This window comes from Mus caroli, unplaced genomic scaffold (genome assembly GCF_978045245.1).
Source record: "Mus caroli unplaced genomic scaffold, Mus_caroli_1 scaffold_2, whole genome shotgun sequence".
Taxonomy (NCBI): domain Eukaryota; kingdom Metazoa; phylum Chordata; class Mammalia; order Rodentia; family Muridae; genus Mus; species Mus caroli.
Window position 1 is genome coordinate 61,701,835 of NW_028227257.1, and position 16,477 is coordinate 61,718,311.

Consider the following 16,477-nt stretch of genomic DNA (forward strand, 5'->3'; position numbering starts at 1 on the left):
ATTGTTGATGACAGGCACTGTTGGCGGTGACATCCTCTCCTGTCCTCAAAGGCTGAAGTTGGCAGAGGTCAGAGAATGGGGGGTGTATGGGGTGAGGTGTGGGGTGTGAACACAGCTGCAGGGTGTCCTGGCTCCTCCCACTCCTGCTTGTCCTTTTTTTTTGCTTGTACTTTCAGAAACAAGATTTGCCCATACAGCAACTTGGCTGCCTAGACTGCTGAAGTATTCACTAGGTAGAAGCTTACTTAAGTTAAAGGCTCTCAATTTCCTGGGCAATACAGGGCACTGGGGACTAAGGAGGGTTTGATTACAGAAAGGCAGGTTCATCATTTATTATCTTTAGTATAAGAAGCAAATTGATGTTTGCAGAGCTGTATTTTGGTTGAAGAAAAATATTTGTCTTTCAGATACATTTTTTTCTGGCTTACCCTGTTGAATTTGCCCAAGTGTTTCAGTTGAGAGATTTATTTAGGGAATCTGCTCTCTAACAAGCTTAGAGCAACAATGGTGACAAGTAGAGGGGACTCAGGCACCAGCACGAATGGACATCAGGTGACTGACATTTTAGTGTGAAATAAATGATGTTTATTATCCTACTGAAGAAACAAAAGCCTTAATGACACTGACACACACACACACACACACACACAGAGCCAGTGTGCCCCTTTGGGTGCACAGTGTTCCATCAGACTTACTGTTTTCCAAATTAGTCCCCACTTCAGTCCTTTCTGTTCTGACCCCTGCTTTCCTGACACCTAAGTAAAACGGTCTCTGTCCCCTCAGCAGCCCTGTGTCCTGCATGACAGGTTGCTGAGTACTCTGTCCCCGAAGGTGGGTACCTTTGAACTTAAGGAAAGCTGGTGTGTGTATGTGTGTGTGTGTGTCATTTTACCTGCTTCCTTCTGGACACCCTCTAGAAGGACAGAGAGAGACGGAAGAAATGGCCGGCCAGCTGCCTTCTTATAACCCGAAGGCAGCTGCTCTAAGTCTGGGGTACATAAGTTTCCATCGTAGAGTAAGTCCTCTCCAAAATGAAGCCATTTATCACCTTAGTTTGCAACTGTAGATGAATTGCCAGCAACAGAAATGTAACAAAAACTATTTTATTATAAAATATACAGTGAAAGGAGAGTACATGTTATAAAATTACAAAAGAAAAAAGGCAGAAGCCAGAGGGTTAAAAAGAAGCTGTCTGTACAGAAACCTTTTGAATAAACCAGATGAGGCTGCCAGGGCACAGCCACCTGCTGAAAGCTGTGCTACTGAGAGTGACCTAGTGAAGGACTGCTGATGTGTCTAAGTGTGCTCCAATCCAAATCACAGCAGCCCCAGACCAGTTCTTCACCATACACATGGTTTAGGCAGGGTTCTGTGAGCCACTTGACTGCTTGTCTTGCTGCGTGAGCAAAGCTTCCGGGCTGATTATCTTCCCCAGCTTCCAAAGGGCTTTGTTCAGGTGGCTATGGAATGTTGCATCAAAAGCCCCACCCATTTCTGCTGCCAGCTCCCCCAGAACAGACACCGTGGGCTTGTCACTGGCATTCAGAATCCGCACAAAGAATTTATTCCACAATTCACTGTCTTTTAGCCTAAGAAAATAAAAAAAAAATCATTTCTATCAAGATTGGGCACGTGAAAATTAGAATTCTTTCTGGGTTTAACTCAGCAGGGCACTAACGTGCCAAAGTGATATATGGTAATACCAAGAACTCTAAGATTGGAGATCATTCAAACACTCTTGAAGGTGCAGGGAAGAACTACAAAAATCAGTCTGCTGTGGTGGCCCTGAACATGCATGGAAGGAGGAAATCCACTCTCGTCTGAGCCCATGGATCCTGGCCACTCCGGTGCAGTGACACCCACTAGCACTTATCCACACACGGTCAAAGAAAAAGACACTTCGTTCCCTGCCAGCTTTCTCACTGCAGGCCATGACGACATCACCTCCACCTCAGGCTCCGCTATCCTCAGTTCTCTGACGCCCAACCTTGGTTAAGGTGACTTGTTCTTACTCTCCTTCTCTTATCTGAAAACTCGCACTGCTGTAGAGCAGGGGGCTGACAAAGGTGGGCCCACCCATCTATTTCTGCTTGTGTCCATTAACCACACCAGCAGGTCCACAGCTAGACCAAGATGCCTCTTAGCCCTGCACATCTCAAAGTACCCTTCAGCAATCTCATTAACGTATCTATTTCTGTTGCTGTCTGAGACAATGTCTCACTGTGTAGCTCTGGCTGGCCTCGAGCCTCTGCCTTCCATGGGCTGGGGTTAAAGGCCTGAGCTGGCAAGTCAGGATCAAGCCTATCTTAAAAATACATGCAGGAGACAAGTTTCCGAATCAAAGGAGGAAAATACAACTCAGTGTTCTGGAGAGGAAAGCAGGGAAGGGACATTCAGTCTTCAACACTGATCTAAAATGAAAACTAACTTGAGAATGGGCAGGCAGTGCGTCACTACTTGGTGAGCCTATGCTGGGAAGCCATTGGCGCTACGTAAGGTATCTGACAAGTTCTCAAGCAGGCCTGAAAGATCACTTATTTCTGCACCAGGAGGAGATTGCTCGGTGGTTTGGTTCTACATTATCATTTAATAGATAATAATCTAGACTCAGTATACGATGTGGAAACTTAACTCTTCAAAAGACAACTGACTTTTGATAAACACAGCTGTTAAAAAGACTAACACCAATTGGTTAGAAAACTTATTCCTCTAAAATGTTTCTATTTCTAAGCTAAGAAATGCCCTAAAGTCTGAGCAGGTCTATGTCTTATTTTCAGCTGGCCATTCCTTTCCCTGTCCTAGGTGCTCTGCAGCCACTAAAGTGAACGCAGAGACAGCACTTGGTTTAAAAAACTCAGGTAGGTTGCCTACCACAGCAGAGTCCACTGAAGAGAGAGGGATGTGGAGGAACCCTGGAGGACCCAGTACTCACTCAGAGGTGCTCTGGCTAAGTTTCCAGAGGAGCCCATCCCAGAAGACATGCAGGTGTTCCTTGAACAGGAGTAAGTGTGCTAGGTCTGCTATACCCAACAGATCTACCTGAAATCACAAAACGATCATGAGCTAAAGTGTAAAGTGGCCTCTGCTTCCATTATCAACTGATTTACACAGAGCTGAAAGCACTGACAGCTTGTAGACCTTAGTAGATGTCCTTATCTGTACAGGACAGGGAGAAGAAATGACCAGAGATCATTTAAGGATTATTATTATGACTTGGCCTTTTTGAGACAAGATTTCTCTGTATAGCCCTGGCTGTCTTGGAACTCACTCTGTAGACCAGGCTGGCCTCAAACTCAGAAATCCACCTGCCTCTGCCTCCCGAGTGCTGGGATTAAAGGTGTGCGACACCACTGTCCAATTTAATGGGTTATTTTTAAGAGCCAATGACAACAGATTGTCTTTGTGGATACCAGGATTACCAAATGGCATCAGGACACCTAGTGCATTTGCATAGACTCCAGCTGTGATCTACTGTGGCCCACATGACCACTTCAGGTATACACCATGTATCCAGTCAGCAGATGTTTGCACACGACACAGTCATGTGAGACACTGCACACCCATCCAGGTGTCCTCACAGACAGCTCAGCCTTTAATCCCCAAGTCTCATGTCCAAGGAACACAGGCTGCTGTCCTTACTGTACAGTGAGGGGCAAAGAGAATGACTGACGGGTGACACGGATGGCGGGGTACAGAAATGGCTGGAGCACTAAAGCCACTCAGTTATGTATTTACATGTCTATATTTATATCCCTGGGCACTGTGACAGGAAAGACGGTTAACTGTAAGTCACATGGTGATACAGTATTTGACAGCAGGGTCATCTGGGTGAGCGGGTGGCAGTAAATACCAGCTCTCACGACTTATCTAGACAAGCAAGAGGTTAAGAATGCTTTCCATGAGCCGGGCGTTGTGGCGCATGCCTTTAATCCCAGCACTTGGGAGGCAGAGGCAGGCAGATTTCTGAGTTCGAGGCCAGCCTGATCTACAGAGTGAGTTCCAGGACAGCTAGGGCTACACAGAGAAACCCTGTCTGGAAAGACCAAAAAAGAAAAAAAGAACGCTCTCCGTATTTGCCCAGGCTTGTCTTCCACTTACCTGGTAGGGAGAAGAACAGTTAGCCAGGATCTTTTGTCCTTCCAGGATCTGGGCAGTCCGAAAGCCGCTATAGGCAAAGGCATCCAGCTGCACCCTCAGGTCAACACTGTAGGAGAAGTCCATGATCCTCACAGCATGGTCGTCCTTATTTACATAGTCATAGGGGTCGTGGATTCTGAGGAGATTCAAGAGAGATAACAGAGACAGGCTGTGAGAGCAGCAGCAGAGCCCAGCTTTTTTTTCCTTTTTGAAAGGGCTGCAGGTGTATCTTAGCCTTGCCAACAGTGCCCTCCAGTGGTGAGCTATGAAAGTGCACACAGAGAGAAATGGCAATGGTTACGATTTCTTTGGTCACAGGGAATAAACTCTATCTAACCTAAGCCACAGTGCGTGGCCACCTCAGAACACTCTGAAGCTTTTATACTGTGCAGTAAGGACGGGCATTACAAGTGAGTTCTCCCCACTCAGGTGCCACTGTCCTTCTTGTTTACTGTAACAGGTGGGCTTTCCAAGGAGCAAAGGACCTGCCTACCTCTGCAGTGCAGGCAACAAGCTAGAAGCTCTGCTATTTCCAGGGAACCGCTATCACATGTCCTGCTTCAGCTCAGCCAACACCATAATTTTACCTTACCTTTTTGTAACCTTACCTTTCACTTCATAAAATACTTCAAAACACAAGCTTACTATCAAGTAAGTGTATTTCATACATTAGTTATTTGCATGAATCTCTAGAAACAATGTGCCTTAGGGGGAAACACTCTTCCTGTCACAAACGACTTTAGCACAAGGATTTTATACAATTTACAGACACTCCCATTTTTCCTTTGCATAGATTCAACCTAATTTTGCTTTTATAAACTATGATCACTTAAAACATTTTTTTAAGCTTGAGAGTGTTTCACAAGTTAATAAAGAAGCATGGCCTTCCCTAGCTCTCAGCTTAGCTGCTAGTGTTGCCATGGGCAACACCTCTCCTCCTCCTTTCCCTCTCTGGGGATCAAGCCCAGGCTAGCTCCTCTCCCTCTCTGAGGATCAAGCCCAGGCTAGCAATCACTTTCCCACTGAGCAGTGTTCTTACCTCACAATCTCATTTTCCTCACAAGTTATGTACACAATAAACTAACTGGCTTCAAAGGCCGCTTTCCTGGGGGCTGGAGATGGCCCAGTGGCTACGAGCTCTCACTGTTCCTGCAGAGGACCTGAGTTCAACTTCTATAATCCACATGGTGGTTTACAGCCATCTCAACTCCAGGTCCAGGGCATTCCATGCCTTCTCCTAACCTCTAACGGCATCAAACGTGCATGTGGTGCACATACATACATGCAGACAAACACATAATAAATATATATAAATAATTAAAAGTAAAAGGCTCTCTGGAATTTAGTACTTATAACTCTATATACTATTTCCTGCCAATTTTGTTAAATAAAAGATAATGTCCTTTTACATTTTTTCTGGTGTTCAATTGGAGCCCAGGGCTTTACACATGCAAGGCAAGCCCCCTTCACCTATATGTTCACACACATAGCACCTATATGTTCCCAGCATCTATAGCACATGGCAGCTTCACGACCATCTGTCATTCCAGTTCCAGAGGTGCCGACTCGTTCTGTCCTTGGTGGGTACTGGGCATGCACATGGTGCAGAGACATACAAGCAGAGAAAACACTCTCTTATGCTTTCTTTTTAAGGCATAAATACGAGAATTATTCGGCAGCCAGCCAATGAACAATGAAGGAATTAAAAAGGACCAGCCAACCTGTTTCTCAGGATCAGAGTCCGTGGACTCAAGTCTCCGTGCACTATTTCAGCTCTGTGCAGCTTCTCCACGATTGTCAAGAGGTTGTAAATAATCAACACTATTATTTCATGAGTAACAAATTTGCTGTGTTGGAGAAGATTCTGGAAACAGAAAGAGAAAACTATTCACCCAGCTGTCACATCCACAGTGCGTGCCTGGTGGCGCTGCTGTATGCATTCCTTTTGTTTCCCGCTGGAATGCAGCTGGCCCCCCGCCCCAGCTGAACACCGAGGTCTCCTGAAGGCTACAAGGACTTATGAGACTGGAGGAAGAGCATGAAGGAAAGGCAAAGATGCTTGCTGCCAAGCTGGAAATCCTCTGATCCATGACATTTGTATGGTGGACAGAGAGAAAGGACTCCTGCAAGCTGCTCTAATAGCCACGTGCATGTTCACCTACATGTGCACACACACACACACGTACACACACATACATAAAGTAGAACATTAAAAATTATGTTGGTAGCAAAACTTGAAGAACACAGCAAAGAATAAAATGATATATTGTGTCTATATTTTTAAAGGTTTTAAGGGATGCAGTACAGGAAAGACAAGATTTTCTTTTGCTTTAAATGAATTGATAATTAGTCTAGTTAGGAGATCCATTCATTTCTCTTCCCTGCCCCCTCCTCCCCATCTCTAAAGATAAAATGCTAAAATATATCAAATAGGTACCTGATCAAAGCCACTTGTGTAAGAAGGGATACAGCTCATGGCTGCCTAGACTGTACTGGGCTCTTGTCAGTTCTCAACACTAAAAACCAAGCAACCAAGCAACCAACCATTACCTAAGGAAAGAGTCATCAATGCTTTTACATTTTTACTGAATTTGTCTTTCTCTACAGATGGTATGTTGAGGTACACCTGTAATCCCAGCACTCTGAAGCCTGAGGTAGAAAAACTTCCATAAAGTCAAAGCCAGCTTACATAGTAAGTCAATGCACTTACTACCAAGCCTATAGTCGGATCCCTAGAACCTATGCATCAGAAGGACTGACTTTACCCTCAGATCTTCACATGCATGCCACACGCACACGCGCGTGCGCGCGCACACACACACACAAAGTGTTAAATAAATAAAAATTAAAACTAGACTACTTTTTTTTTTTCTGAGACAAGGTTTCTCTTTGTGTAGCTCTGACTGTCCTGGAACTTGCTCTGGAGACTGGCTTTGAACTCAAGAGATCCTCCTGCCTCTGCCTCCCCAGTGTTGGCATTAAAGGTGTGGGCCACCACCACCTGGCTGGTCTATTTCTAGATGCTTGAAAGGAATTTTGTATTAAGTATCTTAAAATTTTAATTACATTTATTTATCTGTGTGTGTATGTGTGTGTACATGCCATGATGTGGGAGTGGAAAGAAGAAAACAATTTATCAGATTTAATTCTCGTCACAATATTCCAATTGGGGTTCTGGGGGTCCCACTCAGGCCATTAGACCTGGCAGCCAGTGCCAAGCCATCTCTGCAGCGCTGGATGAAATGCCTAGCATAGATGTAGTGTGTGCAGTAGTATCACAAACCTGAAGGGTGGAGCAGTTTATATACTGGTACCAAACAACATGGCCATCTTGGTACTGACAGCAGCTGCAAAGCTGGTCGTAGTCCTCATTCAGACGCTCCTTCAACTTGAGGTTGATATAAAAATCCCACGGGATAGGCTGAGACGATGCCTGTAAAACAGAATATTTAAAATGGAAGGGCAATTAGAACATGCTGATTGATTAGGCTGGCAGATTGAAAGCACTGTTGGAGACAAGATCTCACAATGTAGCCCTGGATGGCCTAGAACTCTCTCTACAGTACTGTAAGGGGAGGTGATGATACTATGGTCTAGTTCTCTAATTGGTTCTTGATTTGTCAGTAAAGAAGGCTGGGAGCCAATTGTTGCTGGGTGGGTGGTACAGGTGAGACTTCTGGGTCCCAGGAGGAAAAGGCAGACACAAGAAAAGAGAGGGGCTTTTCTGCCATGCTTTGGAACGAGAAGCACACAGCAATCATGCAGACATCAAGATCTTGGAGCAGCTAGGGCCTGTAGCCTCCACTAAGGGTGGATGGCCAAGGAGGCTGGCAGAGGCTAGCTGACACAAGCCACTAAGTTTAAGGCAAGAGGAGAAATGGAGATAATAATTGAAGAGGGCACGCCTTTCCAGATAGGAGTTATCTGCGCCCAGCAATTGTACCAGCAAGTTCTACAATAATAAAGCTGTCTGTGTGTCCTTTATCCGTGGATTCTAGGGTACCGGGAGTGAGCCGGTAATGCAGCCCCTCCCGGAGCAAAAGTGGGTAGAGAAAGAAGCCGGGTTGGGGCTGATGGTCGCCTATCCTAGAGCCAAGCCAGAGCCAAGCAGGAGCAAAGGTGGTTAGAAAAGGAAGCTGGGTTGGGGGATGGTTGTGATCATCCTAGAGCTAAGCTGGATGGTAGCACAGTCGCAGCTCCCGGGCTTAGGCAGTAACGTGCTTCTAAAACTACACGCAGGGCTGGAGAGATGGCTCAGTGGTTAAGAGCACCGACTTCTCTTCCAGCGGTCTTGAATTCAATTCCCAGCAATCACATGGTGGCTCACAACCATCTGCAATGTGATCTGATGCCCTCTTCTGGTGTGTCTGAAGAGAGCAATGGTGTACTCACATACATAAAATAAAATTTAAAAAAATTAAAAAAAACAAAACAACAACAAAAAAAAACCCTACATGCAACATAGTACAAATTAGCCTTGACCTTACAGGGATCCACTGGCCTCTGCCTCCTAGGATAAGAGCATGTACTACCATGGCCAAATGGAAAACATGTCTTAGTCATAAAGAACAAAATCCTATTGTTTGTAAGAAAGTGGATAGAAATGGAGATTCTGTTAGGTAAAATGAGCCAGACACACAAACACACACTGACTGCTATGATACACACAGAATCTCAACTTAACCATATACTGAGAAGGGCAGCAATGGGGAGGCCAGGGAGGGTGACAGAGGACACACACACACACACACACACACACACACACACTCCTGTATGTGTTATAATAAACCCCATTCTTTTGTGTTGTGGATATCCCTGGTGTTGTGTGGTGGATGTCCCTGGTGTTGTGTTGTGGATGTCCCTAGTGTTGTGGATGTCCCTGGTGTTGTGTTGTGGATGTCCCTGGTGTTGTGTTGTGGATGTCCCTGGTGTTGTGTGGTGGATGCCCCTGGTGTTGTGTGGTGGATGTCCCTGGTGTTGTGTGGTGGATGTCCCTGGTGTTGTGTGGTGGATGTCCCTGGTGTTGTGTGGTGGATGTCCCTGGTGTTGTGTTGTGGATGTCCCTGGTGTTGTGTTGTGGATGTCCCTGGTGTTATTTGTATCCTGATGTTGATTCCACTTTCCCAGGAGGGGCTGTTTGGACGGAGGAATGAGTCGCTAATGAATAAAGAAACCAATCACTGGGTGATTGGGTGAGTAGGTGGGACTTCTGGGTTGAAGAGAGGAAGGGAAGAGGCAGGAGAAAATTAAAGGCCTTTGGATGGGGACAGCGGGAGATAAGATGTAGCTACTAGTTATACCCAGTTTAGATAGTGAATCTACCAGGATTCGCCACCGGACGATTTAGATTTAATAAGGCTTACAAGATTAGGGTTTTAGTTGTTGTGCCCAGTGACTGAGTTACCCTTGATTCTGAACTAAGTTGGTGTGGTGTTTTCCTTCACAAGGGGGAGGGGACGGACACTCAACTGGGTTCCAGAGAGAATGGTATGGTGGCAAAGCGTGGGTTTGAAAAAGTGCACCCCACACAAAGGCCGTGGAGATTTTGCAGCATGGAGCTGGTGTGGTAGTGACCCACCAGTGGGTGCTGAGCGAGCTGGGTGGAGAGGTTTCAGAGTTCTGAGTCAGCCTCCACAAGATGAGAACAGGCCGGCCGGTCTGCTAGAGTAGCGTGGATTATTTATTTAATATTTTCTGCAACAATTTTATATGCTAACTAAAACCAACTAACCAACCGAAAAGAAAAAAGAAATACAAAAAGTGTAGAACTTAGGAGGCAGAGGTAGGAAGAACAACACAAGTTTCGGCTAGCCTGGTTTATATATTCAGTTTCAGACTAGCCAGGACTTCAGAGTGAGACCCTGTCTAAAACAAGCAAGACGACAAAACCCTCCACGTTTCTTCATTGCTGTGAAGAGACACCATGACCAGTGCAACTCTTACAACAGAAAGCATTAATTCGAGGTGTGCTTATAGTTATAGTCCATTATCATTTTGGCAGCAGGCGGACTGACGTGGTATCGCTGGAGAACCAGGCGAGACTTACATCCTGATGCTTGGGCAGAGAGAGACTCTGGGAAAGCCCACTCCAAGTGACACCCTTCCAAAGGCCACACCTAATCTAATCTTATCAAAGGGTTACATAAACCCATGAGCCATCCTTACTGAAACCACCACACAGCCCTCCGACACTCCAGCAAATGTAAAGTAGAAAGTAATTTAAAAGCATAATCTGGCCAGGCAAAGTGGTGCATCTTTAATCCTGGCACTCTGCACTGTGAGTTCCAGGCCAGCCAGGGCTACATAGTAACACCTTGTCTAAAATGCCAAACCAAACCACAACCAACAAACACCAAAGCATGACCTGTAAGAAAGGACGGAGGAGCAATTCAGCTCTGCAAGCTGGGAAGACTTAATGCACTTAGAAGACCAAGAAACCTTGTCCTAGCAGCGGAGGGGACCACCAAGCAGCCATGGAACACAGGCGCTACCCCGGAAAGGCGGCAGCAGCAGCAGCTAGGTGAGTAAGGTGCTGTGGCTGCAGGAGTACCTGAGCCCCACTTTAGGCCACTCAGTCTCCAGATTCTCCTTCCTGTTCCTGTAGCCCAGCTCGACCACTGCTCCTCCTCTGGAAAGCAGGAGGCCATTTCCAGGTGTAGAGCAACAGGCCTAGGCTAGGAGACGCCAGGTGCCGGAGTGGGGGGTGGGTGGGGCTAGGAAGGAGCTCTTCCGTCACATGTGGGACCTTCCATGTTGCTTCTTTCCTACACTACCTTCTTCTCATGCCAGCAGTCAGGCAGGCATATTCTCTGGGCAGGAAATGAGACCCAGCTCACTCAAGAGAAAAGACTTAACAGTTGGTGGGCTTGCCAATCAAATGCCAAACTACAGTGAAGCCTGTGGCTGTCAAGGTCTTTCTATATACACACAGCTTTCAATTGGCTTTTAGTGTTAACACCTAACTCTGAAGAGAGCCAAACACTCAAAACAAAGTTGCTAACATGAAAAGTCAGAATTTTAAACAGACAAAAAGGAAATAGATGGGATGGGGCACAGGCTGTTTTCTCCTTCCTCTTTCAGAAGAATATCTGTGCTAGGTGGCAGTGGGGACAGCACACACCTTTAATCCCACACTCAGAGGCAGGAGCAGGCAGATCTTGAATTCCAGGTCAGCTTGGTCTACAGAGTGAATTCCAGGACAGCCAGCAGAGTTTTTGGTTTTTCTAAGACACCCTGTCTCAGAAAAACCAAAAAAATGAGGGGGGGGGTGCGGGGGGAGATGGCTCAGCAGTTAAGAGCTTAAGGGCACTGCACTGTCTGGTGTTGGTGCTCACAACCATCTGTAATGGGATTTGATTTCCTTTACATCATGGTGTGATGTGCATGAAGACAGAACACTCCTATTTATGAAATAAATACATCTTTAAAAAGGAAGAAAAAAACAAAGAAAGGAAAAATAAAGACATTTACTTTGTGTGTGTGTGCCCATGCATGTGTCGTGGCACGGGAGGGTATGAAGGTGACAACTTGTGGGAATTGGCAATGTTTTTCCCTGCCAGTTTCCGGGACTGAACTCAGGCTGACAGGTTGGTAACCTGTTGCTAACCCAAGAAAACAATTTAAAACTTCATTAATATCTCAGCAAAATAAAAAATATTTCCTCTTCGAAGGATAGGCTGTGGTGTGAGTGTGAGCCTGCAGGTTGTACAGTGCAGGACTTGGCCAATGGGCATAACTGAGGCAGGGTGCAGGGCAACATCCGGTAAGTCATACAGCACGTACATTATGTCAGTGTTGTAAGTAACATAACAGTGATTTAAAGCATGGGAACGGTCTGTGTGTCATCTGCAATGACTCTTGTCAGTTACAGAAAAGACTTGAGGACCCTCGGTGGGGGTGTCCTGCACAGGGAGGGGGGCTTCAGGTGCAGTCACCCGCAGCTACCAAGAGACAACCGCACTAAAAGAAAAGGGCAGCAGCGGTGGCGGTGGCGGCGGTGGCGGTGGCGGCGGCCGGAGGAGGAATAAAAAGATTTTACGTTTACTTTTGCTTGTCTGTGGGTGGGTAAGGACATCCAATTCAGGCTCCCTCAGAATTCAGGCCTCAGATCCCGGGAGCTGCAGTCACAGGTGGTTGTGAGCCGCCCACTATTGGTGTGATGACTCAGTGGGCAAAGGTGTTTTTCACCAACCCATTTGATGGGAGAGAACTAAGGACCACAAACTGTCCTCTGATCTATACACACAAACACAAACAAATCCTAAACAAAGAAATAATTGCCCTAATATGAGAAATTACAAATTGAGAAAGCATAAAATTGAAAGAAACATCATCTTTTCCTCATAGAAAATGTCACGCCTGAAAGAACCCCAGACTGAGATGTGTACCGACGTCTGCCTAGCACTTGGATGATAATAGACTTACATCACAGTGTGGGACTGTTACACTCCGGCCACAACAAGACTTCCAGGATCTAAAGATAAGGGGAAATTTCACACAAAGACACTAGAATTATAATGACAGCTGGTCATGGTGACACATGCCTGTAATCCAATTACGCAGGAGGCAGAGACAGGAGGATTACTGGTTTGAAGCCAACCAGGCCTACATAATGACCTTTATCTTACAACACCAAGATGACGGACTCTCACCAGAGTAAACTTCTGTTCGCACAAAAGCCCCACTGCGCGTGTAGAACCTGATGGCAGAGTGGCTGACTCCTGATCCCCTTTCCTTCGTCCCTTCGTACTGGATTTTTTAGTACTAGCCAAAAGCTAAGGACTATGAGGCTGGACCCCAACCAACCGAGGACAGACACAGTCACCACATCACCACTAAAGCCCAGTGAGCATCTGTGATGAGGTGTGCGTGATTTGGGGTCTAGCAGCACATCCTCTTGCAAACAAAATTGCTCTGCTGAGCTTAAAAAAAAAAACAAAAAACAAAAAACAAAAACCAAACAAACATCAGGATGGCAAAGACTTCAAAGGCAAGGTGAGGAGTTGAGGATTGGCGGTGTGGCGTTTGCCTAAGTAATGTCTATATACAGGTTCTAAAACTGTGCGGAAAAATACACCAAAACCAGTCAACCAGATAACAATAAGAAAACAAACAAAATCAAGCACAGTTATAAAATAAGGCTTTAGAATTCTAAAGAAAAAAATTAATAAAGAATTCTGTATCCAGTCATGCTACCGATAATGAAAAGACAGAGAATAAGGAATTTTCAGACCCAGAGGGTTTAAAGAACCTTTGCTTTCAGTTCCTCAGAAAGGCACTAAAGGGTGTACTTCTCCAAAATACGAGGAATTAAACCAAGGAGGAAACGGGAGGGAAAAAGGTGTCTAAGTTCCAAGATGAGAAAAACAAACGGAGGCTTCCCCACAGTGATGGAGAGCTGAGATTTCAAGGTGTATGTGTGAAGACTAGAATACAACCTGTCCCGAGCGGAGCAGTCCACACACTCCAGGGCCTGTTTCCTCAGAAGGAGAAAGCCGAAAGAATACCTCGTAAGCTTAGACTGAGAGCGCCTGTGCACAGCCACCCCTCAGTTTTTAGCTTTGATCTGGCCCTAGAACGGTGACCAACTTTTTGGCGTCCCAGGTTTTATAGAACCACAAGGACACACTATCTTCTTTGCTGACTTACAAGGTGATGAGATCACAAAGGGCCCACCTCACCTTTATCATGGTTAGCTCTGCAGAGCTTCTTGGTGCCACCCAGAATAACCTGTAATCGTCACATGTTAGGTGCTCTTGCTTGATGACGTAATCCTCAGGACCTGTTGAGAAGGTTTGGTTCCTTTTTAAAGTCACTGTGAATATACGTAGGTCCTTACACTTTACCTCCTGGCTTAAGTGTGAGAGGTGCTAGTGTTTTTGCCATTAAGTGGCATCTAAAATACTTTTCAAAGTTATTTATATAAAAATCCAAAGGAGCCCCAGGCAGATGGCAGTTAAGAGGACTTAGCACTCTTGTAGAGGACTCAGGTTTAATTCCCAGCACCCACATGCTGCCTCACAACCATCTGTAAACGCAGTAAAGGGATGCAACAGGCATTACATACATGTAGGCAAAACATTAAGTAAAATACATAAATCTAAGAAAAATACTAAAAGAGGTAAAAAAAAAAAAAAAAACTATTGTTCCTGTGGCATGAATTATCAGTGTGTTAACCTCTCTAATGCTATCTACTACAACCTAGGAACACTTTAGTGTTCAAGGGCCTGTGGCACTCAAATCACTTATCTGTATGTGCAAAGGACAAGGGCTCCCACTACTCACCTAACTCAATCTCCTTCCCTATCTCCAGCACAGGCATCGGTCGCTCTTCCACAGAAAACTCTGCAAAAGCACTTAACTCTAGGAGGGATTTCAACAGTTGGAGGCGATACTGTGAACACCAGGGTGACTGAATAGCATTTTCTGTGGGGAAAAGAAGTTGAAAATATATATATAAATTAATGTTTAAAACACAGTAGTAAAGGGCTGGACAGATGGGTTGGTAGTTAAGAGCACTTCTTCATCTTCCAGAGGAGCTGAGTTTGGCTTATGTCTCAGAGCTCACAACTGCCTATAACCCCAGCTCTAGGAGACCTGATGCCCTTTATAGCCTTTGTATGATCTGTCTGTCTGTCTGTCTGTCTCTGCCTCTCTCAAAACACACACACACAGAAAGGGGGTGGGGGCCAGGCAATAGTGGCACATATCTTTAACCCCAGCACTTGGGAGGCAGAGGCAGGCGGATTTCTGAGTTCGAGGCCAACCTGGTCTACAAAGTGAGTTCCAGGACAGCCAGGGCTACATAGAGAAACCCTGTCTCTGAAAAAAATACAAAACAGAACAAAAAAAACAGGTGACGGGGGAGGGAACTCCAACATTACAAAATCAACACTGCTAACCTGACCACATTCATTTGCTTTGGGCATATGAAATACGTTGAATTAGTGCTGGTTTATTTGGGAAATAGTACACCTGGGGCAGGGTCAGCCTGCGGAGGGATTAAACGGCCACTGAGCAGACTCGGAAGCTTGCTGTTGGCTGGAACACTCTACCTGCCCCGTCATTAGTCAGCTCCAGCTTTTCCAGAAGCGGAAAGCCTTTGATGGAGGATGTACTGGGAGCTGAGGACGAAGACCTGGAGAAGCCGGATGAGTGGGTGGCCTCACGGCTGTCTTCAATAATTGGGCTGCAAGAAACAAGAGTGAAGCCATCCTCAGGACAGTATACTCCAACTTCTGTCAGAACTTTATATATTCTCTTAATAAAGATCTATTTGCTTTTACATGTGTTTTGCCTGCATGCATGTCAGTACACCAGTGTAGGGATAGCACCCAGAGCCTGAAGATGATGTCAAATCCCTGGAAATAGAGTTCAGAGGGTTGGGAGATACTGCTGTAGGTGCTAAGAACTGAGCCTGGGACCTCCACCAGAGCAGCCAATGCTTTTAGCCACTAGCTATCTGTTTAGAGTCCAACTTTATACATTTTTAAATTATAAATTTTATACTGAACTCATCTTGTAATAGAATTTATTTATTTATTAATATTTTTATTAGGTATTTTCCTCATTTACATTTCCAATGCTATCCCAAAAGTACCCCCATACCCTCCCCCCACTCCCCTACCCACCCACTCCCCCTTTTTGGCCATGGCGTTCCCCTGTACTGGGGCATATAAAGTTTGCAAGTCCAATGGGCCTCTCTTTCCAGTGATGGCCGACTAGGCCATCTTTTGATACATATGCAGGTAGAGTCAAGAGCTCTGGGGTACTGGTTAGTTCATAATGTTGTTCCACCTATAGGGTTGCAGATCCCTTTAGCTCCTTGGGTACTTTCTCTAGCTCCTCCATTGGGGGCCCTGTGATCCATCCAATAGCTGACTGTGATCATCCACTTCTGTGTTTGCTAGGCCCTGGCATAGTCTCACAAGAGACAGCTATATCAGGGTCCTTTCAGCAAAATCTTGTTAGTGTGTGCAATGGTATCAGCATTTGGGGGCTGATTATGGGATGGATCCCAGGATATGGCAGTCTCTAGATGGTCCATCCTTTCATCACAGCTCCAAACTTTGTCTCTGTAACTCCTTCCATGGGTGTTCCCAATTCTAAGAAGGGGCAAAGTGTCCACACTTTGGTCTGAAGAATTCAAATTGATCCATTCCTATCTCCTTATACTAAGGTCAAATCTAAGTGGATTAAGGAACTCCACATAAAACCAGAGACACTGAAACTTATAGAGGAGAAAGTAGGGAAAAGCCTCGAAGATATGGGTACAAGGAGAAAATTCCTGAATAGAACAGCAATGGCTTGTGCTATAAGATTGAGAATCAACAAATGGGAC

At 45.5% G+C, this 16,477-nt stretch overlaps 1 protein-coding gene across 2 annotated transcripts in view; it reads right to left on the reverse strand.

Moving 5' to 3' along the window:
• Positions 1–1,148: 1,148 nt before the first annotated feature.
• The window catches only part of Bub1b (BUB1 mitotic checkpoint serine/threonine kinase B), a 49,986-nt gene continuing 34,657 nt past the window's right edge, over positions 1,149–16,477 (reverse strand). For both annotated transcript variants that reach the window (XM_021149632.2, XM_021149623.1), the window contains exons 16-23: positions 15,192–15,325; positions 14,422–14,562; positions 13,818–13,918; positions 7,421–7,570; positions 5,859–6,001; positions 4,099–4,273; positions 2,933–3,039; positions 1,149–1,589 (exon numbers count right to left, since the gene is read on the reverse strand). In XM_021149632.2, the coding sequence (XP_021005291.1) occupies positions 1,358–1,589; positions 2,933–3,039; positions 4,099–4,273; positions 5,859–6,001; positions 7,421–7,570; positions 13,818–13,918; positions 14,422–14,562; positions 15,192–15,325 (1,183 nt within the window). In that variant the 3' untranslated portion in view covers positions 1,149–1,357. The remainder of the gene's footprint in view (positions 1,590–2,932; positions 3,040–4,098; positions 4,274–5,858; positions 6,002–7,420; positions 7,571–13,817; positions 13,919–14,421; positions 14,563–15,191; positions 15,326–16,477) is intronic.